General features: G+C 53.4%; 1 protein-coding gene across 1 annotated transcript in view; it reads left to right on the top strand.

The window, feature by feature from the left end:
• ADCY5 (adenylate cyclase 5) overlaps nucleotides 1–21,947 on the top strand; it is a 156,327-nt gene that overhangs the window by 82,847 nt on the left and 51,533 nt on the right. Inside the window, exons 2-3 of the mRNA XM_082625412.1 lie at nucleotides 4,545–4,694; nucleotides 8,586–8,707. Coding sequence (XP_082481538.1) covers nucleotides 4,545–4,694; nucleotides 8,586–8,707 — 272 coding nt within the window. The remainder of the gene's footprint in view (nucleotides 1–4,544; nucleotides 4,695–8,585; nucleotides 8,708–21,947) is intronic.

Here is a 21,947-nt window from a genome sequence, read left to right as displayed (position 1 = left end):
ATTTGATGAAGGGCAATTTATCTCTTTTTTTATCTTTTATCATTTGTACTTTTGGTGTCATGTCTAAGAAATCATTGCCTAATCCTAGGTCATGAAGATTTATTCCTATATTTTCTTCTAAGAATTTTATAACTGTAGCTCTCATGTTTAGGTCTCTGATCCACTTTGAGTTAGTTTTGTATATGGTATGAGTTATGAGGTACAGCTTCATTTTTTTGCATGTGGATATGAAGTTATCTCAGTATCATTTGCTAAAAAGACTATTGTTTTCCCATTGAATCGTCTTGGTACTCCTGTTAAACATCAGCAAACCATAAATGTAAGGGTTTATTTCTGGACTCTCAATTCTATTCCATTGATCTATATTTCTATCCTTAGGCCAGTACTGTGCTAGATTAATTACTGTAGTTTTATAGTCAGTCTTAAAATTGAGTAGTGTGAGTCTTCCAACTTGGTTCATCTTCTTCAGAATCGTTTTGGGGACTTCCCTGGTGGCGCACTGGTTGGGAGTCTGCCTGCCGATGCAGGGGACACGGGTTCGTGCCCCGGTCCGGGAAGATCCCACATGCCGCGGAGCGGCTGGGCCCGTGAGCCATGGCCGCTGCGCCTGCGTGTCCGGAGCCTGTGCTCCGCAATGGGAGAGGCCATGACAGTGAGAGGCCCACGTACTGCAAAAAAAAAAAAAAAAAGAAAGAAAAAAAAATTGTTTTGGCTATGCTAGTTGTTTTGCTTTTCCATATAAATTTTAGAGTCAGCTTGTCAATCTCTTTTTAAAAACCCTGGTTGGGTTTTGATTATGATTATGTTGCATCTGTACATCAGTTTGGGGAGAATTGACATCTGGACAATACTGAGTTTTCCAATACATGCACATGGTATGTCTCTCCATTTATTTAGGTCTTTTAAAATTTCTTTCATCAGTGTTTTATAGTTTTCAGTGAACAGGTTTGCAATATTTTGTTAGATTTATGGATAAATATTTCATAGTTTTGGTAATATATAAATGGCACTTCAAAAAAATTTCACTTCTGGGCTTCTCTGGTGGCGCAGTGGTTGAGAGGCTGCCTGCCGATGTAGGGGATGCAGGTTCGTGCCCCGGTCCGGGAAGATCCCACACGCCGCGGGGCGGCTGGGCCCGTGAGCCATGGCCACTGAGCCTGTGTGTCCGGAGCCTGTGCTCCGCAACAGGAGAGGCCACAACAGTGAGAGGCCCACATACCGAAAAAAAAAAAAATTCACCTCTGATTGTTGCTTGCCTGTAGAAATACAGTTGCTTTTTTGTATATTGACCTTGTTTCCTGTGATCATGTATCTTTGTATTTCTAAACTTGCTTATTAATTCTGGTAGCTGTTTTGGAGATTCTTTGGGATTTTCTACACAGACAAACATGTCATCTGCAAATATAGACAGTTTTATTTCTTCCTTTCCAATCTGTATGCATTTTATTTTTTTCTCTTATCTTATTGCATGGCCTAGGACCTCCAATATGATGTTGAATACACGAGATGAGAGAGGACAATCTCTCTTTGTTCCTGATCTTAGGGGAAAACATTCAGTCTTTCACCATTAAATGTGATGTTAGCTATAGGTTTTTGTATATGCCATTGATCAGATTGAGGAATTTCCCTTCTCTTCCTCATTTGTTAGGAGTTAAAAAAAAAATCTTGTATAGGGACTTCCCTGGTAGTCCAGTGGTTAAGACTCCATGTTTCCAGTGCAGGGGACACTGGTTCGATCCCTGGTGGGGGAACTAAGATCCCAATGCTGCACAGTGCGGCCAAAAAAATAAAAAAATTAAATTAAACTAAAAATCTTGCATAGATGTTAAGTTTTGTGAAATACTTCTTCAGTAACTATTGAAATAACCATATGGTTTTCTATTTAGTCTGTTAATATGGTGAATTACATTGATTTTTGATGTTGAAACAGCCTTCCATTCCTGGGATAAACCCCAGTTGGCCATGTTGCATTATCATGCTGCATTATTCTGTCTGAGAGTAACTCCTCATATTCTCCTTTCCAGTTTCTCCTCACTCCTTTTGTTATCGTCTGGCACCTTCCTCTCACCTTTCAAGAGATATCCCGTAAAGAGAACATTCTTCAGAATTCCCTGTAGTCTGCATCTTCATCCTCCACCTCCTCATCTCATTCTCTCTCCTTAGCCCTCTCTCAGTGGTCCCCAGCGACATCCAGGAGGCGTGTCCTTGGCGTCTCCTTTCACAGTCATTGCATTGCTTCCTACTGCAGGCTGCAGTCTATTTCTTCCCTGCTCTTGGGGGCTCTTCTTTCTGAGTCAGCTCTGCCTTGACAGCCCCCAGCCTCATGTCTTTGTTCCCTCATACTTTGGGCTTCTGTGGTAGCCTCCTGAGCCATCTCTCGACTCCCTGCATTACTCTTGCCCCTGATGGATCTTTCTGAAGCCGTGTGCTCATCCTGCCATTCTTTGCTTCAGCAGTGTTCGTGGCTCCTGTTGTAGGATTGTGCCAGGACTTCTCAGCCTAACATTCAGATGCCTCTTCATTCTGGCTCCAGTCTGCCTTTCCAGCTCCAGCTCCTCTCTGTGGACTTACCCTCAGGATTAGAGAGCTCTGGGTTATTTACTCAAGGACGCTGAGTACCCCGCAAGCCTGAGCTTCCTGCATGCTCTCTCCAGGGACGCCCTTTCTTATGTCTGCCAGCCTCGGCAAACATGCCCCTAACCGCAGGCCCAGGGAGCCCGGGCCTGCCCAGGGGTCTCTCCTCACTCTGTGCTCTCTTCCGCTCCCTCTTGCTTGGCATGAGTCAGTTTCTGCTTCCTGTTGCTGGTTCTCTGTCAGTCTTGACCGCTTATCTCCTCAACTGGACTGTAAGCTTCTGTAGAGCAGGGGTCTTCTTTGCTTGTGATAAATGGGTTGGGTTTTTCTCTGCAGTGCGTTTACATAAGATGACAGTGGTAGGATTCGGGGGTGGCTGAGGTTGGGGTGGGGGGCTGGGAGTGAGCCACTGAGTTGGTGGAGCTGTGGAGCTGCTAATCTGAGTTTGCCTCTTCCCTGAAGGCTCCTCAGGGAGGCATCTGGAGGGGAGCCAGGAGGTGCTTGAGGGGAGCCCACAGTGTCCTTCAGCCAGAAAACCAGAATTTTTTGTGTAGCCGAGGAGAGAGCAAGACCGAGATGGGAGAGGAAAAGTCTCTTTCTGTGCATGGACTGGGACAGACATGGTATAGGGTGTCTCCAGGGAAAGATGGCACCACATCCGGTATGGAGCCCACATGGCTCTGGGCCTGAGAGCCTGGGTGGAGGTCAGGGCCACCTCAGAGCTGGGCCGGGGAAAGCCTTCAGGTAGAATGCAGAGCAGAGCCAAGGACAGGACTTCTAGGTCCAGAGACACCCTGGAAGAAGAGTGTGGAAGAGTCACTGCCAGGCAGCTGAAGTGCCAGAGGGAGGCCCTTTGGGGATCCAAATAGACAAGTGGACTAGAGACCAATGCAGGGCTCCTGGGGGCTGGAGGAGCCACAGTGGAAGGTGCAGGGGTCGGCCTGGGCTCCCCTTCTGCAGTTGGGACTAAGAGCTAAATGTTTGGAGGGAGTGATTGAGGCCTAGAAAGCTGAGCCTCTTTGTGTGGCTTCTGTCCGGTATGGCCTGAGGCAAGGGCAGGACCAGGATCTGTTTACCCAGATACCCCAGGAGCTGTACCTGCCAAGAGAAGTTCTGACCAAACAGTACCTTTGCCAGGACCTGGAATGTGCTATGTCAACCCTGTTTTTGTGGGTTGAGTTGTGTTTTCCCTTAGCTTTTCAGTAAGTATTGCTTTCAAAAGAATTCCAGCCTTGTCTCTGACCCGAGGGACAGTGGTCTTTCTCCACACACATCTCTGTCAACACAGAGGAGGGCACCTGTGAGGAGTGGGGGTAATGGTGGGTGCTTGCCAGCCCGTGTGCTGGTGGGGTCGCCAGGAGGCCCTGGTGCTGGTGCAGAGAAGGAGATGAGACCTGTGTGGACACTGATCCCTGCTGGCCAGGGACCTCATCCTTCCCTCAGTCCCCAGAGGACTTCACACAGTGCTGGGTATCAGCAAGTATTTGCTTCTTGGAGTTGATTCCTGGGGAAGAGCCAGCTAAGGCCTCTCTGTGGAAGAGCAGCCCTTTGTCCTACGTGGACCCTGTCGCACTTTCAAACAATGAAACCCTGTCCCCCTCAAGGAACCTTCCCTGCAGTGCCCTTGCCGCCACCAACACACACGGCTCTGTCACAGCATCCCCAAGACACCTAACCTTTTAGCCTTTGGTACTGTGGACATGGCCAGTATGAGTATTCAGTGACTCAGCATCCTTAGGGCCATATTCTATCATAGGCCAGCCAAGCTTTAGGCTCTGAGGACATCAGAGAGCCTGACTGATGACACTTGGCTACTCCCAGCAGTTGGCTGTGGGTGGGTTCCCTGGCATTTGTTTGCGGGCAGCTAGGTGTGCGTTTGCTACCGTGGGGACTGGGAGGGTCGTGGCTGAGGCTCCAGTACCTGGTGCCTGCTCCAGGCCTGAGCTGTGTCCTCATCTCTCCCTCTGCAGCTCGTCTCCAATGTCCTCATTTTCTCCTGCACCAACATCGTGGGCGTCTGCACCCACTACCCGGCTGAGGTCTCCCAGAGACAGGCCTTCCAGGAGACCCGGGAGTGCATCCAGGCTCGGCTGCATTCGCAGCGGGAGAACCAGCAGCAGGTGAGTGAGGCCCTCCTGCCCTGCACAGCTGGCAGGGAGCCTGCCTCGGCTGAGCTGCTGCCTGCCCACCAGCTGTGCTCAGGGCAGCTGTCCAGCCCCGCCTCCCTGGGGTGGTGCCCAGCCTATGGGGAACGTTTCCCCTGGAGGGAGCCCAGCGTTCCTGGCTCTGTGGGAATGCTCTAGGGGAGGCTCTGGAGCACCAGCTCTAGCCCTGCCCTTGCCTGTTGCGTCCTCAGTCTCCCTGGGGTTTGCAAGCAAACCAAGCAGCTCCGGCGGCAGGAAGCAGCCCTCCACCTCTCCCCCGGGGCTGATGAGTTGGGGTGGTGAGAGCGTCAGTGTTCCCTCCTGGGATTAAGGTGCCCGCCAGGTGAGGGGGGAGGGAGGAGGAGAGGAGACCAAGCTGTCAGCCCCTGTGACACCCTCACTAGGCACTTCCTCTGTGATGATCTCTGGGGTTTGGTTAGTTCAGAGAAAGGAAGACGACTGTGTCTCACCCTAAACCTCACCCTCAGGGGACTCCTGGGCCAGGAGGCAGGCCATTCATGCAGCTCACAGACTCGCGGGCTTCTCCCCGTGAGCCCTGGGCAGAGGGACCTGCCCCTGTGTACTCCTCTGGCTAAGGCGGGGCAGGGACTGAGGACTTGTCAGGGTTCCCTGCCTGGCATCCTGGGGGTGTCCTGTTTGGGGTTCAGGTCTGGCTGGCTCACCACTGTGTCTTCTCCTGTGTGTGAACCAGATGGAAGTTGGGATCTCTGAGACTGTGCATGGCTCCCAGACAGCAGGCCCGGAGGGAGACCCCAGGGGGAGAGTGGGCAGGTCAGCAGGGTGCTGGGGCTCCCACTGGACTTGGACTCGTCCCGGCTCTCAGAGATAAGGTTACTCCAAAGCGGAGGGGCCTCCCTCTCTTCTTAGGTTCGTGTCTCGCCAAACCCTGCACGAACACTGGAGGAGGAGTCCTCTTCTGTGCTGCACACTGTGTCGGCCGACGACAGGTGTAAACACGGAGGTCTGCCTTCGATCGTGAGGACAGGGAGCCGGAGGCCTGGATGGCAGTAGTCATCTGTGCCCTCCTGCCCAGCACGGCGTGTGCGCTGTGAACACCCCACGAGCATAAAGTTTGCCACAGTGTGAGGGCCTCTCTGCCTCTGTCTGGATTCAGCCCACGGCTGGTGACATCCAGATGGCTGAGCAGTGGGGAGAGCTCTGCTGAGCCTCTCCAGGCCCTCCCCCAGTCACCATCTGCCCCTGCTTTCCCCTCCAGTCCCACGCCCGGCCGCTGTGCCTGGCTAAGTCCCCAGCTCAGGCTGTCCAGTCTGAGGCCTGGCCTTCCCGTGTGCTCTCTTGGCCCCATCTGGGCTCCAGGTCCAGCCTCTTGAATGAAACCTGTTCCCAGGGGTGTCCCTGAGTCTTCCCACTGTCTCTTCTTGACAAGCTTACCTCACCTCTCTGTACCCTGGTCACCCCCAAGTTCCTACCTGCCTCTAAAGCCCCCCTCTCATCCCTGTTCCAGACCCCAGCATCTCTCACGTGAGATCAGGATACCTTCCTTCCCCTTCTGGATTAGGGAATGTCCCCCCTCACTCCTGGGTCCTGTCCCTTCTCCAGTAAAATTAGCATTTACAGGGCTTCCTTGGTGGCGCAGTGGTTGAGAATCTGCCTGCTGATGCAGGGGACATGGGTTCATGCCCCAGTCCGGGAAGATCCTACATGCCGCGGAGCGACTAGACCCATGAGCCATGGCCGCTGAGCCTGTGCGTCCGGAGCCTGTGCTCCGCAACGGGAGAGGCCAAGACAGTGAGAGGCCCATGTACCGCAAAAAAAAAAAAAAAAAAATTAGCATTTACAGTGCCTCACAGTTTACTTGCACTGACCCTGGCCAGGCTGGACATTCCAGAAAATCCACAGGGATTTGGGGGAGAAAATATGTTTGCCATACCATGTTTCAGGCCAAGGTACTGGGGAGGGGAGGCATGCTTCCAGGGGACAGGCACTCCTCACCTAGCCAGGGCCCAGAGTCAAGCCTCCCCTGCCCTCTGCAGAAAAGGATGCTCTTAGATCTGAGGATGCTCTTAGGTGCCACCTGATGAGGGGACTCAGCACTGTTCCCCAGCCAGCCCCTGACCACTCGTCCTGGCCCTCAGCTCCAGAGCTAGTTATAAATGTAGGAAGGTCTCTCATGAATCTAAACAATTTGTAGCACACTTTCTCCCAGTCATCCTGTATTTCCACAGAATTGTCCTTTAGCTTATATTGATATTTTTATCACCAGTAGCTGTTCGCTGAGAGTTCAGTAAATATGAAATGGTCTTTAATGACCATGTGCACTGATGTCTGGGGAGGCCAGACCAGCCCACAGAGAGCACCATTCCTCACTAGTCCACCAGAGTTTCCTAAGCAGAAGCCTGTCAGCTCTGGAGCTGAGCAAGACACAGTTCCCACCCTCAGGGAGACCCCAGTAACAGACCATTGACACTGAAATGCAGAGTGATCGGGGGCTCTATAAGAAGGCCCAGGGTGGCGAGGGGATGCTGGAAGCTGGAGCCAGGACCCTCCTCCTGGGACGGGGCTGAGCCTGAGGTAGGTTAGCAGCAGTACTTGAGGATGGTGATTCTAGTTGAGGAGCAAGGCCTTGACCTTCGTGATCAGGAGGACGGGGGTGCCATGGACAAAGGCAGGGAACTTGAGATGAAGGAACATCAGGAGCATGGTGAGCTTGGCGTGGGCATGATGTCAGGTGCTGGTGGCAAGACATAAGGCGGGCAGCCGGACGGGGGAGTGGGTGGGGAGGTGAGCAGAGGAGACGCTGATGGAGACCTTGCTCCCAGAGGCCAGGAGGAGGGGGGGGGAACTAGACAGATGCAGGAGCAGCGGAAGAGTCTTAGGGCCACGTGAGAGAGCAGCCCAGCTTCCGGTGCTGAAGGAGTGGAGAGAGGATGAGGAGGGCTAGAGACAGCCAGGAGGAAAGGCTCCAGATGATAGGATTCGTGAGCGAGCCTGGCAGAGCGCCTGGTGTGGGGAGGGGGCTACAGAGGGTGCAGGTAGAGGTTGGACCTCTCGGAGCAGGCAGGCCCCGGAGGAGAACACAGAGCAGGCCAAGTCCAGACCCCATCAAGGGCTGCCGTGACCCTACCCAACTTCACAGGGTGGCCCTGGCCCCTCTCCTGGCTTTTCTCCAACCTCCCCTTCAGCGGTCTTAATTTCTTGGTTTCTCAAAGTCAGCAAGCTTTCCCATCCTCCTGGGCCACCATCCCCTACGTCGAAATGGAGCCCCCTCCTTCACACGTCATCCTCTGGTGCCCACGAAGCCTTCTGTGACCACCCTGCTTCTCCCCAGCCTACGTCAGGTCACCCTGCTCAGTGCCCTGTAGTACCTGTAGCCCCACAAGACTGGGAATTGGTGAAGGAGGAACTTTGCCTGTCTCGTTCACGGTTATCACTCCTGGCACCCGGCATGACGCCTGGAACATGGGAGGTGCTCAGTGAATATTTGGTGACTGAACGAATCTCATCTAAACCTTCCAACAACCCCATCCCTATTTATAGATAAGGAACTGGAGGCTCAGAGAAGTTCAGTCATTTGCCCAAAGTCTCAGGTGACACCCAGGATTCTGACCCAAGTGCCTGGTACTACAGATTCACCAGGAGTACTTTTCCCCATGTACGTGGAAGAACCAGGAGCTGTCGCAGGGAGATGGGGGCCAGGTAGCCCTGGGGCATGACTCCACACCCAGCACTCACAAGCGTTAGCCCCATGAGTTTCAGAAGAGCCTGAAAAGTTTTCCAGGGCCCTGTGGGTGGGGGCTCAGGTGGGGAGGAGTGAAGCCTGGGGAGGGGAGGGGACTGCCAGGCAGGGGGAGGAGCTGTGATGAAAGCATCTGCTTCCCTCCCCAGGAGCGGCTCCTGCTGTCTGTCCTTCCCCGTCACGTTGCCATGGAGATGAAAGCAGACATCAATGCCAAACAGGAGGATATGATGTTCCATAAAATTTACATCCAGAAACATGACAACGTGAGGTAGGGGTGAGGCTGGGGGGCAAAGGCAGGGTGGGAAGACTGAACCCCCAAAGAGGTGACATGTCCCTTCCCTCCCCTTCAAGACGGCACAGCCCAACGGGGTGGTCTGGTGGCTTTGGAATGTGTGTTGTCTGGGGCACCCCAGCCCCGCCCCTCTAGGTCTGTTAAGTGAATTAGTATTGGTGGGGAGGAGGGGAGGCTGCGGCAAGGAGGAGAAAGGAGAAAGCAACACCACCAGCTCTTGGGGAAACTCCTAGCCTAACAAGGGAGACCGACAGTACAGACTTGGGACCCACATGTCACCATCATCATCTCAATCTTCACCACCATCCAGCAGCCTCCATGCCTTCTGAGCCAGTGTGTGCCAGACACTGTACCAGGCATTATCCACCTCACTGCTAATCCTGTCAGGAGGCTGACAACCCTGCAGGGTGGGGACCCTTATTCACATCCCTTGTTTAGAGATTGAGCTTAGAATGGCTAAGACCCCCGGCCAAGGTCACTCAGCCAGGAGTGGTAAAGCGGTGTGTGCCCAGGTCAGCCCACCTTGAAGCCCACGCTCCTTTTAGTGCGTGTTTGCGGCTTCCCTAGACGGAAGCTCTGACAGCAGGGACAGGCAAACAGATGTACATTACAGAGTGCAAAATCTGCTTCTGTGTTCCATGGGGACATGAAGCAATACAGTGGCCTTCATCCAGCATGGCTTCCTGGAGAGCCTGCTCATCCTCCCACATGCCCAGAAAAGGAGCTGCTGTGTTTGCCTTCAAGAGGGTTGCTTCCTCCCTGGGCGAGTTTTCCTAGGACCCATGAGTCCTCTAAGGTTGGTGTGAAGAGGACATTTTGGAGGTTTGGGCTGAATTTTCAAGTTTGGGTTAAAGAGAATAATACAAATTATCGTGCGTGGGTGCACGCACACGCACACACAAATATACACATTCAAGATGAGGCTGATGGCAGCAGGAGTGGGGAGGGCATGTGTTGTCTTGCAGAGTGGACAGGGCTGCCCAGTCCCCAGTGTGTCCCGGAATCCGACGCTGCTGATTCTGCCCGTGTGTCCTCCATCCAACTCCCAAGACAGATTTGAAGCCTTTGGGAGAAAATAGTACCTGGACAGTATCTTTGTCCTGTTTTCAGAGTATCCCACCCCCGTGACGCCCGCCCACACTCCACTGTCAGGCAGGGACAGTGTGGCCAGCAGCAGCCTTGGACTCGCAGGAAGAAAGCTGCCCTGGCCGAGTCTCCACGCCGAGGAGGTGTCCCGAGGGGCTGCGGGCTCACCTCAAGAGGGAGGTGGGGTCCAGGCCTCAGTAGGTGGTACTGATGCGAGGTTTCCCTCCTCGGCTTGTCACACCCGCCTCTGTCCTCGCATGGTCGCCTCTGTCCTCACATGGTGGAGTAATCACTAGCAATAGTTAATGCTTGTATAGAGCTTTCTTTAACCCAAGCACTGTTCTAAGCGCTTTTGTATATTCGCTTAATCCCCACAACAAATATAAGAGGTTGGTACTATTATTATCTCCTTTTAACAGGTGAATAAACAGGCACAGAGATTAACTTGTCCAAGATCCATAACTGGTTAAGTGAGGGAATCACCCCCAGAAAGCTTTTTGTTATTGGAGTTTTTACCTGGTCTGACTACTTGACAGATTTTCTTTATACGCCAGCAGAAGGGGTTTGTGGATGACTCTGTAGGAAGGAGGTTTGGGGAGCCCTCAGGGAAGAGGGGACTCAGAGGAGAGGAGGAGAGAGGTTTGGCTTCCCACCTGCGTGTGTGTGACTCAGGAGCCACAGGGCCTTTCCTGTCTGCTGGCTGCCCCTCAAATCTGGGGGGCCCCACCTTAGGACATGTAAAGAAACAGCCTTATTTATCAGAACAAGTCCCAGAGGTCCAACGTTCAGGTGGGAAGGAGTGACCCGCCAAGTGGTCCCAACACATACAAACCCCTGAGCTCCGCCCGTTGGAATTTTCTCTCTTGGTCCTGTCTTCACCACGCCGCTGGCCCTGGCATTGCTCTGTTCCAGGCAGAGCATGGACAAAAGGTGCTTTCCTCGATTGCCCTTAGCACAGCAGAACTTTCAGCAGATTTACTAAAATATAAAGTGGAACACAAAGGAAATCCAGAAAATTCACCACTCAGAAACCGTCTGGCATTCAAGGCACAGGTTCTCAGCCTGGCTTGGCTGGCACATCTGCCACGTTTGGCCTCCTCTGCATCTCTGTCCAGTACCTTGCCCTCTCACCCCTCTGTCCTCCCAAATGGGGGGCTTCGTCTCACTTCCCATCCCTCTGTTGCTAGCTCTTGGGCCCACAGCCCTCCAGCAAAAGGGTTCGGTCAGAGAGGCTGACTCAGGCCTCTTCCGCAGTGACTGCCCTACGGAGTGGCCCACCCTCTGGGTGACACCCCCTCACCCCTCCACTCCCATAAAGGCTGTGACTTCGGGTCAATACAAGAATCACAAGAGTGGCTAGAGCATCGGCACAGCAAGAATCAGAATCAGACCCCAGCCATGGGGGGTGAGGAATGTCTGTTCTAGAATGTGCTCAGGATCAATAACAGCAATCAGGAAAGAGATGAAAGGACAGAAAAGCTAAGATGCCATCATTTTCATGGGGACAGACATAATTCTGGCTCTGAAATTGCCAGGACTAGGGGTGGCTGGTACACTTCAGAGGCCAGCCGCAAGCAATCATATGCAAATATCCCGCTGGGGCCCCTTCCCTGTTTCATCAGCCTCCGGGTGCTGCTCTTGGTGGAAACACATTGCTTGCTCTGGTCTCTAGTTTTGGGCTGAACCTTTGGCTTGGGTTGGGGGTTGAGTAGTAGGTGGAGGGATGACATCACAGTGTAGAAATGCACTTTGGGGCTTGGCTCATGGTCCAGTGTTTAGCCCTGGGGCCCTAGGCATGGCGGCCCTTCATGTCATTCTGGCTCTGCTGTGTGACCAGGGCAAGTTACAGGCACTGAGCCACTCTGAACCTGTTTCCTCATCTGCATAATAGGATAGGAAAAGTACCTACTTAACAGGGTTTGTTAAAGAGGAAATGAAGGGCTTCCCTGGTGGCGCAGTGGTTAAGAATCCGCCTGCCCATGCAGTGGACATAGGTTCGAGCCCTGGTCCGGGAAGATCCCACATGCCACGCAGCAACTAAGCCCGTACGCCACAACTACTGAGCCTGCGCTCTAGAACCCGCGAGCCACAACTACTGAAGCCTGTGCTTCTCAGTGAAGAGTAGCCCCCACTCACCGCAACTAGAGAAAGCCCGCGTGCAGCAACGAAGACCCAACGCAGCCATAAATAAAATAAATAAATTTATTTTTAAAAAAAGAAAGGGCTTCCCTGGTGGCGCAGTGGTTGAGAGTCCACCTGCCGATGCAGGGGACACGGGTTCGTGCCCCGGTCCGGGAAGATCCCACATGCTGCGGAGCGGCTAGGCCTGTGAGCCATGGCCGCTGAGCCTGCGCGTCCGGAGCCTGTGCTCCGCAACGGGAGAGGCCACAACAGTAAGAGGCCCGCATACCGCAAAAAAAAAAAAAAATTAAAAATAAAAAAAAATAAAAATAAATAAAAAAAAGAAAAACAGTAAATGAAATAACATGAGGAAAGCGCTTAGCACAATATCTGGCACAGAGCAAGTGTTCACTAATTGGGAGCAGCTATTATTGTTACTGTTATCATTATGATTATTACCACACTCCTATCAGCAAAGAAAGGCCCAGGGATTCTCGATCTGGGGTGGAAGGGTGATGAGTCACATTCGTCAGTTCTCTGTGGAGTTGTAATATTTAGACAGGGTGATGACATGCTCTTCTCTAACCCCACTGAGAGCAAGGCCACAAGAAAAATAAATCAGCTCTGAGGTGTGACAGTTTGGGCCTGGATCTAAGGGAGAGAAGAGACTAATGGGTGGCCAGAGAGTTTGGCCTGGGCGGGGAAGGGGGACAGACAGGTGCCCATCACTCTCCGTGGCCTCATTGTCCCCAGGCCCCAAGGAGGATCATTGCACAGTATACAGTTCTCGGGATTCCGGGGGGCCTGTTGGATGCTCTGGTGCTGGGCCACCACTGGCTGTGGTTTGAGGCAGGCCAGAGGCCAAGGAACCCTCAAGACCCCCGTGGAGCCCCCCAGATGCCTCTCCTGTCTGATGTGTCGGGTGGAGATGTTTCAGCCCCTCTTGCTGGACAGCTCAGTTGGGGCTGGGGCCGTGGCTGGATTCAGACCTGTGACTTGAGAGCCCTCCTGCCTACCCTCACCTCCCCCCAGACATCTGGCCCTGCTGCAGCCACAGCGCCAGGGTGAGAGGAGGGCTGTGCTGTCCCTACTCCTGGGACGAGGGCCTCCAGGACATGTCAGCGGAGACTGTTCTGGGCTGGGGGCTCCTGGTGCTCCGCTCTGAGGGGAGGGGGATGGGGGTTGGAGGAAGGGACACCCAGAGAACATACCACGTGGGGGGGCAGAGTAAAGGCACTGATGCAGCCAGAACCCAGGTGCCACCGGGTTACCCCTGCCAAGAGGTCACCATTGTGAAGGAAGATGAGTGTCTGTGTTGGGCAGGCTAGTTCACACCCCACTCTGCCACTTAGTAGCTGTGGGGACTTGGGCAGGTCACCTAGTCTAAGCCTCAGTTTCCTCATCTGTGACATGGGAATGGTGATGTCCTTCCATTCATCCATTCAGCAGAGGTTTCACCTCTACCTCCATCGCTGGGGATCACCAGCTGTGCTCTCAGACACTTAGCCAGAGGCAGGACCGTGCTGGCATTTGGGGGGGGGGGCACTGTCTCTGTCATGGGGAAGCTCCCCTTCTGTTTGGGAGGACACGCAAACAACAGGTTAATTAGTAAATTGGGGATGCATCACATGGGGAGTGGGGGTAGTGACCTGGCGACATGGACTTTGCATTCTGGCAGAATACAGTGCTAGACAGCCCACCTCTCAGCCACTGAGGAGCAGAGTCTGTAGGAGGGGGGCCCTGGGGCTTCTTGCAGGGGTGCTGGAAGGGTAGGGCAGCTACAGCGTGCAGTGTGTCAAGCCCCGGGCCCACGAGGTGGCTGCACACTGTTTGCCCTGCGGAAGCAGAGCAGGCTCCTGGGCAGGCTACCCGGTGAGAGTCAAGGTCAGGTAACCCCAGAGGTTTCAGGAGGAAGGGAACACCCAGCCAGTCCTGAGAGGGTACTGAAGGGTTTCCTGCTTCCGCAAGGGTCCCTGCTGGATGAGAAAGACCTGTACCTGATTGGCCAGTACGCTGGAGCCCTTAGGTTTTACAGGTTGCAGATGGGGGGATCATTCCAGACTCTGCTCTCTGTGGGAGTGGAGAGAAGGTCACCTCCTCCAGGGGGCGCTGGTCCTCTGCTGAAGGAGTGCCGGGGCGGGGCGTGGGGGTGGGGGTGGGGGGTGCAGTCTTGACTCACTGGCTTGGATGAGAGCCTCATTCTCAGAGACCCAGGAGCCCTGTGGAGCTGGAGCTGGGGGCCTGGCAGAGGAGCTGCTGACCCGGGGGTGAGAGTGAGGTAACACCTTCGCCCTACACAGGGTGGGTGTAGCAGGGTCTGGGGAGGGCTGCCCTTCCCCCGCCCTTCCCTTCTTTCCCCGTCTCTCCCCAACCTCCCCCTTTTAAGGTTATAGGCTCCTCTCCTGTCTCCTTCAAGGGCTTGGCTGCGTCCCCAGGTCACTCCAGCGTCTGGCTCAGCTACAGCATGGTTCTGAATTATAATGACCACCCCGCAATGTCTGCGATGCTCTGATACCCGTGGGCGGATTGTGCACCCTGTGGGCAGAGATTGAAAATGTTTACCTCCCCATGTCCCCAGCCAGCGGATGGACGAGAGGTGTGGCCCACAAACATGCAGCTTTCCTGTCTCCAACCTGATATTAAGAAAAGTATTCTTTTCTTGTCATGTCCTGTATCAATTATAGATATAAGTGGTCTTATATTATCCTCTCATTCATTCCACAAACATTTATTGAGCTGCTACTGTGTGCCAGACACGACTCAGAGTAGATGGAAAAGACACCATGCTTGCCCCTTAAGGAATATCCAGCCCCCACCAGTGAGGTAGGGCTGAGCCTGGTGTTCTGGGAACGTGGCTGACGACCCAGCTGGAGCCACTGAGGTTGGGTCTTTTCTTTCAATCAGTCAATCAATTAATTAATTATTTTTGTTGTGGTAAAATATACGTAGTATGAAATGTACCATTTTAACGATTTTAAGTGTACAGTTCAGTGGCATTAAGAACAGACACACTGTTGTGCAACCATCACCACCATCCGTCTCCAGAAGTCTTTTCATCTTGCAGAACTGAAACTCTTTACTCATTAAATACTAACTCCCCATTCCTCAACTTCCCCCAGCCCCTGGCAACCAGCATTCCACTTTCTATGTATTTGGCTACTTCCAGGTACCACATTTAAATGGGATCATACGGTGTGTGTCCTTTTGTGTCTGGCTTATTTCACTAAATGTCTTCAGGGTTCACTCATGTTACAGAATGCATCGTATTTTCCTTTTTTAAGGCTGAATAATATTCCACTGTATGTATTTACCACGTTTTGTTTATCTGTGCATCCATAGATGGACACTTGGGTTTCTTCCATCTCTCGGCTATTGTGAACAGTGCTGCTATGAACGTGGGTGTATAAATATCTCCTTGGTCCCTGCTTTCAGACTTCTCGGTGTGCGCCTAGGAGTGCAGTTGCTCTATCGTACGGTAATTCTGTCTCTCACTTTTTGAAGAGCCGCACACACTGTTTTCCATAGTGGTGCACGGTTTTCCCTCTGCACCAGCAGTGTACAAAGGTTCCAGTTTCTTCACGTCCTTGCCTGGGATTGGGTCTTGACATCAGACCTAAGTTTGTCCTGGGACACAGAACGGGGATCAGTGGGGAATGGAGCCAGCACCGCTCTGGACTCAAAATGGGGGGCCCTGGGGGAAACTAGAAGAGGGAGAAGTTGGGGCACAGGGTCACTGACCAGTTGAACATGTCAGGCTGTCTTTGAAACAACTGGAATCAATTGTGCTTTGTGATTCTGATTCCAATAAGAATTCAGACACAAGAAGGCTGATTCTGGGCAGGGTGAGTCAAAGAAGACACTGTGAAGATGGAAGGGTTAGAATCTTCTTTCAGAAGGCCTAAAAGAAGAATGTGATTTATTTTCCATCTTTTAAAAATTAGCATTTTTATTATACAAAGGATGTAGGTTCTTTATAGAAAAATGGGAAAATAAGAGCAGCATGAGAAGAAAATAAAAAGCACCCATCCTCTCACCACTGAGAGGTCCCGACTACGGCTTGGTTCTGGGGCAGTTCCCCTCCCTTCAGTGTTTCTCCTTTAGGAAGCATTTCCCCAGTTCTCCCCAGACTCTGGAAACAGAAAGCCTGCAAGTGCTGTGGAGGCTTCATCGTCTGGGTGGGGGGAGTAGGATTTGGTGGGCAGAAATAAGAGTAGGCGCTGGAGCGTTGGAATGGGGTCTGCAGGAGGCCCTGAGGCCGGCAGTGGGGATCCCAGGACATACCTTGATCCCAGACCCCCTGGAGCCGGTCCTGGTGGTCAGGCTTGTCACAGAACCCTCTGCTTCCTGAAGGAAGGTGTCCCGTCTCTGTGGGAGTGGAGAGGGCACGGCTGTCCCAGGGCAGATTCTCCCTGTACGTGGATGTGTGCCAACAGCCAGTGTGTTCAGCATCCTCTCCCTGGCTTTCCCCCTTTGCCTCTCCCAGCCTGTGTCCTCAGATGGTCCTTTGGCTGCTCCCAGTTCAGATGCCCCGCTAGTCGTTTTCCACTGCCCCTCAGAAAATGCCCAGTCATCTGGAGCCCATTCTCAGCCAGGTGTTATAAGACCACATGTGATTGTGTTGCTCACCTAGGGCATGGCAGAGGCCCATTGACCCTCCTTTATCTTACAAGGGGTATGGACCTGGGTGGCTTTCTGGGTGGTAGGGCTTGAAGCAAATGGAGCGATGCTGAGGGGGCAGCCCTCTTGGTCCAGAAGAGACCCCTGGCGTGTGGCTGGGCCTCCCCAAGCTACACACTGGGGGCCTCCAGGGCACTTCCTGCCCTGCTTCCCCAGAACTTCCGCTCCCTCTGGGCCCACAGTCCCAGGAGTTGGGCTGAGACCTTGCCATGCTCCCTTCCCGGCCCCCACCCCATGATCTCTGTTTCCCCAGGCCCCTGCTCTTCCTGGGCCCACCTGGACAGATGGCTTGCTTCTTGGCATTTCTCAAGTTCCCTCTCCGTGCCAGGCAGGGAATGCAGGAGTTCAGACGGGTGGGTTCTCATGCTGCTGCCCGCCCAGACCCCTAGCTCCTGGCTGTTCAGAGATGCTATGGAATGTGGGTTCTGCACAGAAATGGGATCAGATGCCGGCAGTTCCCTAAGTCCTAGAGCCTGTTGGCAGTGAGAGGGAGCAACAGTGAGGAAATGCACTTAACCAAAACTGCACATGGTAAGGCTGAGCTGAAGCTGTGACAGAGCTGAAGGGCCTGTTGTGGTAATTGGGATGAAGAGCCTGCCCGCTCCTGCCCCTGGAACAGAATGCAGGCGACCATGAGTGATGGAGGGCAGGCAACCAGGGAAGAGCGCACAGCCGGAGTGGGCCTACCCAGCTTCCGCAGACCCACCACGAGGGCCTGATCACGTTGCCAAGACAGGCTCTCAAGTGGGAGCTAATCGATGAGTTAGTACCTTGCCACGTGTCTGGGCCCCGCGCTGTTGTAAAATGGCCTTCGGAATTACCGAGGAGCAGATCAGGCGATCTTGGCCAGCAGAACAGACAGCCTGCCTTTGGGTAAACCTCGTAAAACAGAGCAGCCTCCAGAAGTGACAGACACGAAGCAGAATCCTCCCCCGAGGAGGCAGAGGAGTGTGACTTTGCTTGTGACAGGAGGTGGAGGAATGTGGAGGTGGCAGAGTCTCCATCAGCGTGGAGCAGAGGCTGTAGGGCGTAGACGTGGGACCCGCCCCAGCTCCGCACCAGCTAGAAGCCTTGCTTGGAGCAACCTTCTCCCTGGCTGCTGGTCGTTGTCACACCACCACACCACTGGAAGGGAACCAGCAACCTGCCCCTCCCTGATTCCTCAGCAGCTGTTGAAAGAACTTCTTTTACGGAAGAATAGGTCCCAGCAGATTGGAGGGAGGGTCAACCTTTCTTTTAGTTTTTTTTAAATTTTCATTAATTTATTTATTTTGGGGCTGCACTGGGTCTTCGTTGCTGTGCGCGGGCTTTCTCTAGTTGTGGCGAGCGGGACCTACTCTCTGTTGCAGTGCGCGGGCTTCTCGTGGCAGTGGCTTCTCTTGCTGCGGAGCATGGGCTCTAGGTGCGCGGGCTTCAGTGGTTGTGGCGCGCAGGCTCAGTAGTTGTGGCTCACAGGCTCTAGAGCGCAGGCTCAGTAGTTGTGGCCCACAGGCTTAGTTGCTCCACGGCATGTGGGATCTTCCCGGACCAGGGTTCGAACCCGTGTCCCCTTCTTTGGCAGGCAGATTCTTAACCACTGCACCACCAAGGAAGTCCCGGAGGGTCAGGCTTTCTAAGGCACCTGGAGGTCCCGTCCACATGGATGTTGTTTCCGATGTCCTCTGGCACAGACCAGAAAGATGCCTGGCCTCTACCACTATTCTACCGTTTGTTCCATGAACACTGCTGGATATCTGCTGGGTGCCAGGCCCGGGGCTCCCCACACTCGTGTCTCAGATAACGTGCTTGGGACCTCAAGAGGCCCAGTGGGGTAGAAGGAAGAGCCACTAGAGTTACTGGTCCTGCCTCTTCCTTGCTTTACACTATGAATATCCTCTTCCATTCAACAAATACATATAAGACACTGTGTGGGTTGAACTGTGCCCTCCTAAAAGATATGTTGAAGTACTAACCCCTCGTATCTGTGAATGTGACCTTATTTGGAAATAGGGTCTTTGTGGATGAAATCAAGTTAAGATGAGGTCATGCTGGAGAGGGTGGGCCCCTAATCCAACATAAGTGGTGTCCTTATAGGAAGAGGAAAATGCCATGCAAAGACACAGATACGCATGGACAATGCCTTATGAGGACAGAGGCAGGTTGGAGTGACACGGCTGCAAGGTGAGGAGCACCAGGATCGACAGCCACCACCGGAGGCAGGAAGAAGAAAGGAAGGGTTCTACCCAGAGTCGCAGAGGAGTGTGGCTCTGCCAACACCTTGACTTCAGACTTCCAGCCTCCAGGACTGGGACAGAATAAATTTCTGTTGTCTTAAGCAGCCCAGCTTGTGGTACTTTGCTACAGCAGCCCTAGGAAACTAACACAGGCACCTACTATGTGCTGGGTATTGTGCTGGGTGTGTGTGTGTGTGTGTGTGTGTGTGTGTGTGTGTGTGTGTGTGTAGGGGAATGAGCAGAGCAGAGGGCAAGGAAGATGTGCCCTGTCCTCATTCATTCAGTCATTCCACTGCAAATTTTATTGAGCAGTTCCTCTGTGTGCCAGACATTGTACTAGGGGCCGGGATGTGGTATTGAAAGAAATAGACTAAATCTCTACTTCAGGACTTCCCTGGTGGCGCAGTGGTTAAGAATCTGCCTGCCAATGCAGGGGACATGGGTTTAAGCCCTGGTCCAGAAAGATCCCACATGCCGCAGAGCAACTAAGCCCGTGCACCACAACTACTGAGCCTGCGCTCTAGAGCCTGCGATCCACAACTGCTGAGCCCGCATGCCACAACTACTGAAGCCCGCATGCCTACAACCCGTGCTCTGCAACGAGAAGCCGCCGCAATGAGAAGCCTACGCACCGCAACGAAGAGTAGCCCCTGTTCGCCGCAACTAGAGAAAGCCCGCGCACAGTAACAAAGACCCAGTGCAGCCAAAAAGAAAACAACAACAAAAAATCCCTCCTTCAAAGACTACATTCTAGTGGGGAGAGGCAGACAGGAGCATGATAATAAATAACAACAACAATAATAAATAATAAATGGTGAAAAGTGCAATGGAGAAAAATACAGTAGCGTAGGGACTTAGACACATGGGAGGGGTTGTAGATTTAAATAGGGTGGAGGAAGCCTTGAAAAGGTGACATTTAAACTAGTACCCTGGTTCTCAACCCTGGCGGCGTATTAGAATCACCAGGGAAGATTACCATAAAACAAAACAAAACCAATCAATAGCAGAGCCCCACCCCAGGCCGATGAAGTCAGAATCTCTGGGGATGGGGCTCCGGGACTTCTCCATATAAAAGCTCCAGGGGGATTCTGATGGATACCAGCTCTGAGAACCACTGGTCTAGCAGATGAAAGTTGCAGTGGAGAAAGTGCTCTCCTAGGCCCAGCCAGGTCCCTGTGGAGAAGGAGAAGGGTTGCAGGCCTGCCCATGTGGCAGGCAGAGGCCATCCTGGCCGAGTGGCTAGGTGAGCTCAGGCAGCTGCAGGGCTCAGGGCTCAGTGAAGCGAGGCCCCCGAGCCCTGGTCCACACACGTCTGCCTAGTGCTTCTAGGGGCGGCCTGTTGTTTTCCTCCTTCCCTCTTCTCCTTGGCTTGGTGCTGTGGGTCACCCTGCCCAATAGCGTTCCTGCCTCTGTCGGGTTTGGAGATTTTTTTCCTTCCCACCATGGGGGTGTCTCATCAGCCCCCAAAGCCAGGCTTCTGCTCTGTAGCCTGGGACCGAGTGTGGAACAGCTGCTGGGCCTGGTGCCTGGGGCTTTGCATTCGAAATACTGACACTTATTAAAGGTGTTCATGACTCTGGAACACCTGATCTTGACCCCAACTCCCCTTGGCTTTGATTATCTAAGAGTTAAAGAAGAATTTCCAGAACAACTATGTCATGGTGCTTTCATGTAGACCAGGAGAGACATTTCCCTTCTTCCCAGGTGGGGTGGGGCTCCTGAGAGACTGAGAGCCAGGGAGGTGGCTGGTGGGCTGGGCCAGGGGTCTGAGCTTCCTTGGGGAGCTGGGGTCAGCGTGTGAAGCATGGCCACTTCCCTTCACGCGCTTCTCTCTCACCAGTGTGGATGCCCACAGACTCCCCCGGGCGGGGTGCTGAGCCTGTCTGCCAGACACCAGGCATCAAAGCCTGATGGGGGGGCTTCCCTGGTGGCGCAGTGGTTGAGAGTCCGCCTGCCGATGCAGGGGACACGGGTTCGTGCCCTGGTCTGGGAAGACCCCACATGCCGCGGAGCGGCAAGGTCCGTGAGCCACGGCCGCTGAGCCTGCACATACGGAGCCTGTGCTTCGCAACGGGAGAGGCCACAGCAGTGAGAGGCCCGCGTACTGCAAAAAAAAAAAAAAAAGGCTGATGGGGGCTCTGGCTCCCTTTCATCTTCTGAGCCCCTGCCCCGTGGCTGCCACTCTGGAGCAGCTTGTCTGATTTCTGAGTTCTGTGGGCTGACAGTCTCTCCTCTCTGCTCCTCCTCCTCACCTCTGCTTCCGTCCCCCTCATTTGTCTCCTCTCTTGCCAGCTCCCCCATTTCTCCCATCCTCTTTGGCTTTCCTCCTGCACTTGTCTGCTGGTCTGGACTGGGATCAGGGTGGCCGGAGGAGCCTCGGAGCTGGGAAGCAGCACTGGGCTCGGGGCCTGGGGGCTGCCCTCCTGTACTTTTCTTGTACTTGCCTAGCCCAAGCCCCGAGATGCGCTCCCACCTCCCCTCGTGTAAGCTGGTGCAGAGCATGCCCCCTCACGTTGGAGTCCTGTACTTGCCCGCCTATGGCAGCCCACACCTGTCCCTCCACCTCCCTCTGCTCCATATACAATGCCAGACCAGTGAACTGTGCTTTTACTCATTTAAGATGACTATGGGGCCAACAGACAGCATAGTATTTTTTGGCTTAACTCCTGGATTGTGGACCCATACAAGCCTGTGTGGCCTTGGGCAGGTGACTCGACCTCTCTGTGCCTCAGTTTTCTTACCTCGAAAAGGATTCCAACCTCAAAGGGTGGTTGTGAGGCTTAAATGAGTTCATACATGTAAAGTGCTTAGAACAATGTCCAACTATTTTAAAATGTAGGTGTTATTATTATCCAGGTTTGGTGAGGCCAGCAGATCAGGAGACGGCTGCCACTGAAAAGATAGTTTGTTACTCACAGGTCCCGAGAGGAGAGGATGCGTTACGCCATGGGCTGGGGGGCCATACAGGGAAGCACAGGGGTCAGTGAGGAGGCAGCGAGAGGGGAAACGTGGGCAAGAGCCTCTGTTGTGGTTTCTGCAGGAAGGAATGGGTGAAGCAGGGTAAGCAGGCTTGGGATTGGCTAGTTTGAATAATGTCGGTGGGCTCTGAGGCGTAGGAC

Source organism: Mesoplodon mirus (genome assembly GCF_964341445.2).
Source record: "Mesoplodon mirus genome assembly, chromosome: 6".
Lineage (NCBI taxonomy): Eukaryota > Metazoa > Chordata > Mammalia > Artiodactyla > Ziphiidae > Mesoplodon > Mesoplodon mirus.
The sequence above is the reverse complement of the archived record's forward strand: the minus strand, read 5'-3'. Positions and strand labels throughout refer to the sequence as shown.